This window comes from Amblyomma maculatum, chromosome 8 (assembly GCF_055883805.1).
Source record: "Amblyomma maculatum isolate TAMU_Amacu chromosome 8, ASM5588380v1, whole genome shotgun sequence".
Classification (NCBI taxonomy): Eukaryota; Metazoa; Arthropoda; class Arachnida; order Ixodida; family Ixodidae; genus Amblyomma; species Amblyomma maculatum.
In genome coordinates this window covers 104871214-104884191 of record NC_139351.1, presented here as the reverse complement: position 1 = coordinate 104884191, position 12978 = coordinate 104871214, and the positions used below count along the sequence as shown (strand labels likewise).

Genomic DNA, 12978 nt, shown 5'->3' with positions numbered 1-12978 from the left:
TTCGCTTTGTCAGTACCTGGGACACTGCCTGAGTCAGCATCACTGCCTGGGTCCTTCGCAGGAGGACCTAAGCAGACTCACTGATGCCGAAGACGGCGAAGCCCCAAGTAACCATGAAGTGCTTGACGCAATAAACGCAACAGCAAGAAGCGATGCAAGCCCTGTGGGCCTATGAACGCAGCGTGAGGCCATCTCAGCTAAGCACACGAAAAAGAAGGTCATGGATTACTTTCAGAGGAAATAATAATGAAGTCCTCACAATTGGCAAGTGCTCAGGTAATGTTTCCGCATGCTAGGCATGAAATTTCGATACAACGAAATTTCATTACAACAAAGTAAACTGCCGATTTTTACGACTTCGTTATATCAAGGTTTAACTTCGCACATATAAGTGACTCTGAATATAAGAAGAGACCCCCAATTGCGGCCTTTGGTGAAAGGAAGCCAACCCTGGGAGTTGGCATTTTGGCACACACAGCTCAAGGCAAGTAAAATTAAACGCAGGCTCAGCTTCGCAACGGATGGATGGACATGCAGAAGCCTTGCTTAGCTATCATGCAGCTAAGGTTTGCTTCGTTTATTTTTTCTGCGAAACTTCTCGCCATGGTGAGCTAAGTTTTGCTTCATTTAACTCTGCTTTTGTCATGTTTAGCTAAGCTTGGCTTCATTTAGCCGCGCTCTACCACATTTTGTTTTGGCTGAATCAACTAATTATGCTTAATTCATGTCTATTTGCTTTGTTTTGCCTCGCCTTACCATGCCTAATTAACCTTTTCACTGCCAAGTTTTTTCTGCTTGCTGTTCACTCCTTTGCGTTTCTTTCTTTTTCTTTTTTTTGCAAGTTGGTCAGGCTCGTTTTTATGTTAGTTCCATCAAAGTTTTATGCCAGTAATACACTGATGTTCTGCAGGACATTTTTATTGCAGAAAAATTTTTATCTGATTTTTGTTAGTTGGGTTTTATCTTCTTCCTTAGATAAGTCTTAAATGGCAAAGGCTCTTCTTCGCTGCCTTCACTCGACAAGTCATTTAGCCGAGCTGTTAAGGGAACACTGCAGCACAAAAACCGGGCTTTCAGCAGAAACCCACAATTTTTCATGCTGCGAACTAGAATATCATATTGAAATTACATAGAAAAAAAAGCAGATAGTCTTTTTTAGCAAAAATACACTGCCAGCGTGACAGGGATCACCGCGGGTCGGGCCGTTGCCTGTGATTGACCAAAATGTCGCGTGACGACATTTTGAGGACCTGGGAAACTGCCGATGCGGCTCCATCGCTGCGCTGCGTGCTGATCGCAGCTCTCTGCAGTTTTGTGAATGTCATCATGACAGGCCATTTCCACTCGAATTACCATCAGGATTTTCCCGCATCTATCTGTACCAGATACTAAAACGATGCAGCACTTCTGTTGTGTGGAGGGTAGGTTTTGTATGAAAACTTGCTTTGGTTAGAGTAAGGCATTTTGAAAACTAGAGTGTGTCATTATTAGCAGGAACTACATAATCCTCAGGGAACCCTCGGTGCGCATATTCCTGGGAAGGGAGGGCAGAGAACAATGCATACCTCCGTCTCAGTCCCCTCTCCCCCCCAAAACAATTTCATTGTTGTGGAAAAAGGGCATGAGCCGCGGTGTACCAAATCCTGCTTTGAGTGGCAGGCGTAGTACCTTGGGAAAACGAAAAATTTTATCGAAATTGTGAAGCAGTATGAACAGTAAGCGAACCGCTGCTGCCGAGTTCTGTGATGCACGCGAGGCACTGACGGAGCTATTGTGCTAAGACCCAAGTAAAACGCGCAGAATGCTGCTGGAGTCACGGGACATTTAGCAGACGCAGAGAACATTTCCCTTTTATCGTAGGCTCACTATATACGTTTAGTGAATTGACGGCTGACGTATGTTGAAAGCTAAGCTGCAGCTCTGCCGCGCCCATATCTTCATGAGAAAAACATGTTCTGAAATGTGCTTTCCTACAAGAGCCTCGTCGCTTTAAGTTATAATTTAATTTGCATCCGCAAAACAGGACTGCGTAAAATGACGAGGCAGCAACGGGTGCAAAATCACAAGGTCATATACGAACAACTTCAAAGATTGCTTGCTTTGACACATCAAAGGAAACCTCGCTTTGTGCGTTCCATATCCAAATTCGCCCACACTCAGCTGAGCGGTACATGCCTTATCTTCTAATAATGCTCCCGTCGTAGTTGCACGAACATATCAGGGACGTGCCGTGCTGGAAAGGATCTCGCAAAGTCGTTAGAACCTAGCTGCGACACAACAGTGGGCTCTTCTTAATCATCTGCTCGTTCAGCGAGATCATCAGGGCGTGCTGATGATGAGTAATGAGACATGCAACTACAAACATGTGTTGATGCTTTCTGCCCGTCCCATGGTGAGATTCTATTCCGTGAACAGATTGAAATCAATGCTAAACACAGCGGTTCACATACAAATGAGACCTGAATAGTGAGAAAGTAATGAAACTACAAAGTACAAGCCTTACCTCCCTTTCTTCCTTTAATAAACACGGTTCTAGGAAATGGTGACTGGTACGACTATTGTGTGCAAGGAAATAGAAGGAACTGCAAAATGGTTCAGCCATGTCTTTTAGAAAAAGTCATATAGAAATCGCGTTAGGAACAAACTGCACATAGTCATGAAAATGCTTCGAGTAGAATGTTTCCCTTGGTCGGCTTGAATTTATCTCCATTCTCAGCAGCGCCGGGAGCTTTTGACACGATGAAAGACGGCATCATCGTGTCCACAGCTGTTCGTGCATCCGAACACATGCAGAGCTGCATTGTATCAGGTGCAAAATACGAAGTTGACATGTTTTGTACTGGATATGTTGCTGGGTGAGTTGGTTATGTTTTGTACGTCCGTAACGCACGCAAGATGAGGAACAGCGCACGCCGAAAGCTCCCTCCGTTGGCTCTGAATGCCTCCGGCTCCTCACTGTGACGTCACGACGGACGGAGAAGTGAGGTTTCTCTCTCCGCTTTCCTCCATGTACAGCTGCACGGCGCGGGAGATTTGAATTGCGTACTTTAAGTCGGCGATTGTGCAGATGTTTTATGCATAATCGAAAAAATAACTTCACAAACATCATCAACAAATAATTTATTTAAAAAATTTATAGTATTGGCACATTTGAAAACCGCTGCAATGTCCCTTTAAATCATTGTCAGTTTCGTATGAGTCAGAATTCGTTAACAGTTCCTGAATATATATGTACCTGTGAAAGCGCAGACGCACCTGGCAAGCTTACTCGCCCTTGGCTTACAGTGCTCTAGACCAAGGCTCCTCTTTAGAAGTGAGACATGCCTGAATATTTCTTTTTGTGTGAGCAGTATCGGCAGTGGGGAAGAATGAGTTTAACTCTTTTGGGGCTGCTCCATAGGCCATCATGCAAAAATGCATGACGACTTTGAGCGTGCCGCCCAATTTCCACCGCCCTGGAATGCGTATTGCCATCTACTGGCTACTTTGGCAACTAAAGTTTCAGTTTCGGTATAGCATGCTTTTTTATCGGCAGATGGCAAGGCACGAGAGATTTTTTCTAAGGCACGGCGGCGGCTTGTATGAGAGCAATGGCGTCGAGCTCGTGTCAGGTTACAAGGGCCATCTAGACTACAGTTATATGATGCAATGTCCATTTATGTTTCAATGCTGCCCAGAACTGCTTCCGCGAAAAACATTTTTCCGCCTTGAATTTTTAAAAGAGGCATCATTACTTATTTTGCATATTCTGGAATAAGTTTATTCCACTGTTTTATTTTTTATTCAAGAACAAGCCTTTCTTTGTTTTTTTTTTGTTTGAAAAAATTTGAATTCAGATTTTTTTCTTTACTGTGTACATTTTTATAAATCTAATTTTTTTATCAGTGTGAAAGTCCATTCTTTTACCTCCATTTTGATATATGTTGCATAACGCTAGTGTAAACCATTCACCTAATAAAAAATATTTTGTAACACCTATTACTATTCGCTGCTTTTTGGGCGGTCCCGAATGAGTTTTAAAAGGCAGCATGAGTTATCTCGTTATCTCAGGAGTTACCTCGGGAGTGGCAGTAAAAGGATTAAGGTGTTCATCACAAGTGAACACCTTAGTCAGAGGGGGCGAAGACAACAAAAACATGTAAAGTGCAGCATGCAAAACTGGCAGCTTTCAACGAGCCAAAGTAAAGATTTCCTCTGATCTTTCCGGCTTGCACCCTCGCCTAGCACACCGCACAGCCTGCCATTGGCTCAGCCACTGTGGTCACGGGTAAGCACGGGATTTTTTTCGCTCGGCAGAAAATGGTGGTGGCATTCACGGGTATAAAAGCCTGCTTCATTTTGTTTTTGTGCAACAAACATCTGCAGAAGGCGTTCCGGGAGCCCTGACAGCATTTGCGTTGTATCGATGCCGATCTTATGTTCCGCTTATGGGTGATTATAGGTGAAGCAACTGAGGAGGCAACAATAAAAAGATTTTTCGTTATTTGCTGTATGCAAAAAACAAAAACGGTGCGGCTTGCCAAAAGGTTTGGTTGCACATGGCGAACTTCGGTAATGCACTGTATCCACAGCTATATGAGGTAAGTGGCCATTTCTCAGCAGTCAGTAGTTTTTCTTTCCCCACCCTAGAGATTTGGTGTGAAGTGTGTGCAACTGCAGACTTTATTCACAAAAAATGGCGTCCGACACAGCTGTCGTTAGATTCATTTGCTCATGGGCAACAAAAAGCTGCACTTCATGTTGGGTGACTCCCTCATTCCTGCTGCTGGTTCATTGTGCACATTGCCTGGCGCATTCATATGGTTGCAAGTGGTTCTTTACAGGCTCAACTCAAAGGTTGCACTTCATGTTGCTTAAACCCTGTTGCTTACACTGTAAAGGCCTAGCTGTAATGTTGCATACTTTGCTGAACGTAGTGGTTTTTTGTTCAACACTGCCTCTATGTCGACGTATGCTCATGTTTATGTGGCCGCAAAAGACACCCTTCTTGCAGAGAAACTGTATTTATAAATTTTTCCCTCCGCTCGATTCAAAATCTGAACGGGCTCCATGATCACTACCTTGAAGTGAATTCGTGCACAGTGCAGACAGGTGGTCCCTGGCATCCACACAAAGAAGAAAACTGAGGAGACACAGCTGCCTGCCTGTCTGCTAGAAATCAACTAGTCACCATCAGCAGTGATGAGATTCCTGCTGCAGTGTGGTGCAATTTCAACTTCCCTTTGAGCCAGGCATAAGACATTTGCGCAGCTATCAAAGCGGTATTAGCGGCAAGGCCATTGTACACTTATATGTGCTACTACACTAGAAGAGCTACGCTTGTGGGCTCTTTTAATGCAACACACTGAGTTGGGCCACCCTTCCTCACCTTGAAAGAAGAAAGCTATGCTATGGGACTGTATGTGGGCTTTATAGGGGCAGAACATTGCACTTTAACTGTCCATTTTTTTTTTCGCCGCAATAGAAAGCTTACTCTCTTGAGCTGTCAATTCCATTGCAGTGTGGTCAGAAACGCTGCAGAAACATTTTACTGAGAATTTTTCAATTAGTACATGCGCCTGTTTTTATGTAGTCCAATGCTAGGAACCACGAGTAGGGACTGCAATGACGATTGCACGTTGACAAACCAAAAACTAATATCTCACTTGCCAGACGGCAATTAGACAGTTTTTAGTACAAAGTAGCGTCCATTTCAGTTTCTACACCCAAGGTTGTTATGGCACATGAATGTGTGCATCATCGATGGAAGCTTTAGTAGGCTATAGTGACCGCTTCATCCTAGGAATTCAAAACACAGTGGCGCCATCTAGTGACAAATGCTAAAAGTATGTCATAGGCGACACAAAATGAGGGGTGGTTTTTGCTGACTGACGCACTGAACAGAATGCAAATATATTAAAACAAGGCGAGCACTCTTCAAAGAATAAAGAACACTATGCAATTACAAAATACAGCAAAATTTTCCCGAAATGTGGTCACGTAGGTTACTACAGCGATAATTACAGCATTTTGCCCCCAGAGGCCACTTCACACGTTTTTATGCAACCTTCAGTGCCAAATTAAAATCATAAACCATCGCTTCACGACTATTGTAGCATTCAATCTATATCATACGAGGCAAGATCTTTTCATTTCCACCTAATCCCATTACATATTTTGGTCAGTGTTCTCTCCCTTTGAAGTGTCACACGAGATTTGAATGGTACCATATGGATGGCTCTGGATTAATTTAACTTCGCGCCCTTTAATGAGCACCTACACACCATAGCAAAGAGTCCTTTTTTGCACTTCACCAACACTGAAATGTGGCCAGGGAAAAGGATTCGATCCTGTGTCCTCCTAGCATAAAAGCTCTGTATCAGGGCCCTTAAGCCAAGATAGTGGGCTAGGCAATTTTGCACCTTTACTACCAACATTCAGTGATCAAAACAGCCTATGCAGAGCTTCACAGAGAGGTTTTTGATGATACCAGTTAGGAAATTTCACTTTAAAAGAAACTACTTATAATGTGCTTTTTCCGGGAACGCCACCTCGCGCCACCTAGAAGTGGCCAATGAAGGCTATCTACTACTGTCTTCATTGCTTTCTGCAAAACTCTTTTCTTTTTTTATTTCATGCTCTAATTACCTTTACAGATGCTAGTGTATAAAATTTTGCTACTGTATATTTTCAACCAATTTTGCGGCCAAGGTGGTTGTGAATACTTGTTTGATGGCTATCAGATTGTCGACAAATATCAACAATCTTGAACTTTTCAAGTTGGACACAGTTTACTATAATGTCTGTGTGTGCCATCACTATCCCTAAGCACTTAAATTTCGATCAACTTGGACCGCCATGTTTTTCGTACATAGGCCCTATGAGAAGTTTCACAACTGGTAATAATAAGGAGCTCCAATTCTGTCAGCCATATTCCTGGCACCCTGTGCCAATGTGTATGAGCAGTGCAGTAGACTAAAGAAATAGAACAGGTGGTGGCCATATTGGGTGGTCAGGGGCCTTTATTGCAACATAAGGGGACCCCCGTTAGTAAAGTCACCACCACCACAGTTAATATGAGGGATGCGCAGCACGGCCGGCCTGCTGCCTCTATAACTCCTGTGGTGATAGGGGAGAGGAGGGAAGGAGGGCCACAGTCAGAGGCTGACTCACCTAACTCCAAAGTGGGTGGTGCCACTCACCTGGTGCGATGGGTGGGCAAGCACACGCACATTGTTGGCCGACATGTGGGCAGCCTCCACCAACTCCAGTTGCAATGAGCCGCTCACCGGTTGCACCTGAAAACACAAGCACACACATCGTCACTGCATCAGGCACAGGGTGCCAAAGGTAGCAAGCAACAATTATGCACGTTATACAAAAACAGAATGAGCAGAGCTGTGCAAAAGGCAAAATATTTAGTGCAGAACGAATTATAATATCAAAAATTGAGTGCAAATCGGACACTGTATTCTTCAAACATTGCCAAGTTAAATTACAAACTAAATGTTATGCAAAACATGGCCAATTTTTTCAGAGCAAAGCAAATTTCAAGCATAATCAATGCATACAAACTTAGTCTAAACTTATCAGCATAGTTTAATATACCTGTAACACCTACCAGGCATTAAATAACGATGCAGTATTAACGTAGACTAATGATAGCAAAAAAATTCATTTTGCAGCCTTTCACCCCAAGTAACGTTCTTAGGACAAAGATTGCTGTCAATGAAAACAAGTCTTATATTACAGTTTGACTTGATTATCACATCGTAAAAAGAGTTTGTTGAATGATGTCAAGGAGCATTTTGAAGTGGATATTAAAAAAATAGTACAGTGCATCCCAGATATATCGAACTCCAGGGGGATCGCAAATCAGTTTGATATATACATAATTCTTTATATAAGATATGACTACACATGAGCTTCTCTGTCAGAAGCATGCATATGGTGTAGCCATACTAGCGGCCTGCTCTGTGCTGCGATACGCGTCTTGCCTGCTTACTAGCATGCCACTGCTCGCCGCGAGTGCAGCTTCTCGAGAGTGCACGTGCACGTACCCACTCGTCAAGCGCTATTATACACCAGGAGCTGAGAAGGAGGGCTGCACCTCTGCGTCCCGCTCCATAGCACACAGCAAAGCTGTATGAACTGGCTTCAAGCTAAACACTTCTGTCATATCTTTTTCTTGACCACCAGCTGTGACCTAAGATACAGTTTCTTGGTTTTTGACGAAAATTGTGCGTAATCAAAGTGCTTGCCAGAAAACAACTGCAACAGCACATAATTTCAGAGAACTTCTTATTGAGCTAGTTGGCAACTGATCATTTTAAAGGCGCCAAAACCACACGCACGCGCACACACGCACACACACGCTGTCTGCTTTTTCTTGTGTGTGTGTGTGTGTGGTTTTGCCGCCTTTAAATTTAAAATGTGCAACTGTACATGTGGGCTGCAACTTAACTTAATCTGCTATCCTCTACATGCCAGGCCACTTCTGTAGGCATGGGCATTGTGATCTAAAACACATGAGCGCGGGCTTTCGCTGCGAGCTGACAGTCGCTTTTATGATAAGGGCGAACTGTGGTTGCGCGCGTGCACACAAAGGAGAGAACGAGGAAGTGAAAAATTACAGAACAGCTGAAGAGCAGTCGATTGTTGCATTGCTGTCTTGTCTACAATGCAACATATTTTGGCAACGAGTAAGGCATGTTTGCTTAAGCCAGGACTTCGACGTAGACTCCTGACTGCCCATCGTGAGCTTCTCAGGTCATCAGCCGCCACTGCCCTTTTTGCAGACTTCTAGTCGTCCTGCCCTTCCGTGGGAGCAATGGGAGCTGGTGTTCCACAATTACATGCTGGCGTCTAGTGCCTCCGCACTTCCTGCAGACTGGTGAAGGTCCATCCTGCTCAACTGCTTGGGACTTGAAGGTCAGCGCATTTCCTACCCAGTCGTCCCCTTCAGTGCCTACCATTGCTGATTTACATTCCGATGACGAGGCGCCTCCCAGTGATGAATTTGACGAGGCGGTTTCCACACTGGCGACGCACTACGAATCTTCCATAAATGTGATCGCCGCAAGCTGTCGTTTTCGCCACTGTGTACAAGCTGCCGGAGGGACTGCTGATGAGTACATCGCTGCCCTTCACAGCCTTGTCAGCAACTGCGGCTTTGGGAGCCTCGCGGACAACATGATCAGCCATCAGCTTCTATAGGGAAAGAGCACGTGAACTTGTGCGATAAGTGCAATATTGTGGCATTTGGAAATACCATAACGTTTTGCCACCAATGCACATCATACTGCCAACCTGGCGAGATCCGAAGTCTGGGATGAATTTTTGTTCACACCACGAAAATTGAGGAGGGGGGTCACTTGGTCACTTTCAGGCAGTGTCCAATGGGTCCTAATATAAAGATACACACATAGCAGTCGCAAGCATGAAACGTGACTAGAGGTGAGTGCTGAGTGTTCACACTATGCAGCCAATGCAAACTGACCCTTGCGACGCCGTTCTCTTGGTGCCATGGGCACGGTGTTTAGAGTTTTAATATGAAACAATTCTTAGCTCCACTAGATGCAATCCAGAGTACAATTTTTGTTTGTCGCAATGGTTCTGAAAGATGACCCATCACGCATCGTCGGGAATAGCACAGCACAGCTCTGTAACATGAGCAATGCTGTCGAGCATGACACAGGAGGATAAGATGGCATGATGTTTGGGAAAACCTGCGGCAACGTCCCTTCAATGTCAAGAGCGCTGAAAGGCCTCCCTTTGGTCGAGATCCAAGGCAAAGCCAGCGAAGCTTCTACATCTACTGCGGCTGACATAACTGTGCCGCCAATGATGCTGATCGTGCTAGTGCGGCCTCTGATGGTGATGCTGACAATTATGATGCGGCTGCAGATTCCTCGGTGCAGTTTCGTAAAAACAATTCCTACGCAAGCAGAGGCTACTTATTGGAAGATTTAGGGCTGTGATCGCACAATCAGAAAGTTTGATGAAAAATCGGAAGTATTTCGGGCAAACCAATAGGGTTGGCAACTACGAATTTAGATGAACTAGAAATTCGTAATTTCTGAACAGTTAGGAGATAAAATAAACTGTACCACGAAAGTTTAATGCAAATTGAATTGAACAGCAAATATTATTCGAAAATTATTCGAAGTTTCGAATACTCGCGCATCCCTAAGAATAAGTGAATGCCTCAAGTGCACCAAACATGTCCTTCTCAAAGCAAGGTATCAAAAGATATACAACTGGCCATTCATGCACAAATTTCGCATAGATGTGGCATTTGGCAGTAGGTTTTACTCAACAGTCCATTCTGGTGCCAGCAGCAACCCCAAAAATGTTGCAACACCACTGGCACATTGAGCAACCGACTGCACACATAGCATAGGTTAGCCACATTCCCCGACCTGCTGGTGTTGCACTCGTGCCCACACCCAAGTTTCAGACAAGCTGACAGCAACTGCAAGCTATCACCAAACAACTCACCTTGTGCTGGGGCAGAGACGTATGGCGCAGACTTTGGGGGTTGTAGCCGCGCACGGTTGCTGTCACCGTCAGAGAGCCCGTCTTACCCTGTGGCTGCAGCACCTGGAAGTCTGCAATGACAGAGCAAAGGGACGCATCGCCACCGAGACGAAACGATTCCGGATATTACTACCCATGGGTCCATGCGATGCCACATGAATGGCTGAGGCGCTCCACTTGGGAGATACCCACCTCGAGTGACGCGCTGGTAGCCAGCCGAGCCATCTACATGGGTAGTCACGTCCCGGTGGTTGGCCAGCTGGGCCAGCGTGTAATCCGACAGTTCCCACAGCACGTCGAGTGAAGTCAAATTGGCCAGCCGTCGGCCATCAGCATCCCGCACCGCCAACTCCAGCTCTAAGGGACCCCCACTGCTCGGCACCTGTCAAGTCCATTCCCCCCAGTGCAATGAGATGACAACTCATTCGAAACAAATGGGCAAGACCGCTAATGTTGCCTGTTTCACAGCTAAAGTCTCTCTCACTGTATCCTAAAGGAGTGCAACACTGGTCACACAAACTGGTGCAACCCAACCCTAAAACAAATGAAAGGCTGCCTACACAATGCCCTTGCTTTCTCTGGAGCTTTTCGAAACATGGCCATAGCAATTTAACCGAGACAGTAACACCACTTCAGTCTATGCCACATAAGACAGACTGGGCACAAAAAAGTCTGGTAAAGGCATGTGTACAACCCCGTTATAGTAAACTCGGATATACTAAAGTGAAACTGAAGTCCCTGTTCATCTTCCATGGACTGTATATCTTGCCCCCTTTATAGTAAAGACATTTTTTATAAACATCGGTTATAGTAAAGTGCGTCTGGTCACGGCGACGCCTTCCTACGAAATGACGTCGCCGCACGCACGCTACCTAGAATTGCAAAGCAAAAAAAAAAACTTCTTTTAAATGGCTTTACCACTAGGCTTAGTAGCACTCAGGAGAAACCAACTTTACGTAAGCCTTGGAGCCGTGAGGGAAAGCATGCAGAGCATAGGAAAAAAAAAGAAAAGTAAAGCTGTCTACAACATCTGTTTAGAAAGTAAACGAGATTAAAAGTGCAGCGAGAAATCGGGATGGGAAGAAACGACCGAACATTCAGAGCACTGTGCAGCACGAGGCAGCAATGGCAAGAACTGGAGGTGCGGCATGTGCAGTTTTGCAGCACTTGCCTGCCGAGCTCATTTCTCCTCTATTGCCTTCTTACTGATAGAAACAGCAGAAGGTGATGTCGTGTTCATGCAACGCTTTGGTTTTCACATCAAATCAAACTCAGTTATATTCACAGTCACATTGCCAAAGTATACTTCCAAAAGTAGTAAACAAAAAATCCTAACTGAAAAAAAAAAATGGGGCAAAGAGACAATAAGAGAGATAAGGAAGGTGCCTTTTTTTTCATTAAGCAACAGGACATGTTCAGTAAGTAGCCATTAAAAACGGCTACTTCAGAGTCATGCTATCACCAACCACTGATATAGTAAAGACTCTAGTAAAGTAAAAATTTTGCCGGTCCCAGTGACTTTAATATAAAGGGGTTCTACTGTACTACATGCTTTCCTTCAAGAAATATTTTCGACACTTAACATGCAGTAGTATCTATTACTTAATTCTAAAGGAGACACCTGCAAGTAATGTAATTTTTCGTTTGCCAGACATGCACAAATAATGGAATGACTCTTCATATTACTCTTGGAAGCAGTGAGAAAAACTTCCATTGTTTTTGCCAGTAGGCTGAGGACAGTCAGAGCCCATGGACCCAAGTGCACCCCCTCCAAGCCTGCCAGCGTTATCACATGCCAGTGATGGGGACCATATTTTTGTGCTCCAGCATTCCCTGCTGAGCAGGCACAGTTGATGCTCAGAATGGATGTGCACTGCATGCTTCTTACAACACAAGTACTCCACAAGGTGCCCTTCTTCACAGAGCTATTGGTGCAAGGACTGGGTAATTCAGTATGTTTAAAAGCAGGCAAAAGTGTCCCCATCCAGAAGCTTTCGTTCGTCACTAAATAAAACTATCTGCAAACCTGAGAATTGGCTGTTTTCTCTAAAAAAAAGTTACAGCTGTTGTTTCATTTTTCACATGCACGTTATGTGCATTCTACCCAAGTTTACAAGCAATGCACCTACTCCACAACTGTAAACAGCAAGACGTGGTTCAAATTAACAGCACAATACACAAACCAAAAAAGTGAAATGACATCCCACGAGCACTGACTAGTGCTGTGGTTTAGGTTGAAGACACTTTGGAAATAGTGTTAAAAATTTCAAACGTCATACTATTTCCATTTCTTCAGAAAAGGTACACAAAATTTTATACCCCAGCCTAAAGACAAAATTTCTGCTACTAAAAAAGTAAAAAAAGCTGCAGCATAAAACTACACTTCAGACCACAAGCAGTTATTCAGATATAATGCTGAAATCAAGATGACCAAGATGACTAAATGCAATGAAAACACAC

The 12978-nt window shown here is 44.3% G+C and overlaps 1 protein-coding gene across 1 annotated transcript in view; it reads right to left on the bottom strand.

The window, feature by feature from the left end:
* The window catches only part of Gp210 (nucleoporin 210), a 77131-nt gene that overhangs the window by 37742 nt on the left and 26411 nt on the right, over nucleotides 1–12978 (bottom strand). Inside the window, exons 18-20 of the mRNA XM_084577091.1 lie at nucleotides 10711–10900; nucleotides 10480–10589; nucleotides 7182–7277 (exon numbers count right to left, since the gene is read on the bottom strand). Coding sequence (XP_084433217.1) covers nucleotides 7182–7277; nucleotides 10480–10589; nucleotides 10711–10900 — 396 coding nt within the window. The remainder of the gene's footprint in view (nucleotides 1–7181; nucleotides 7278–10479; nucleotides 10590–10710; nucleotides 10901–12978) is intronic.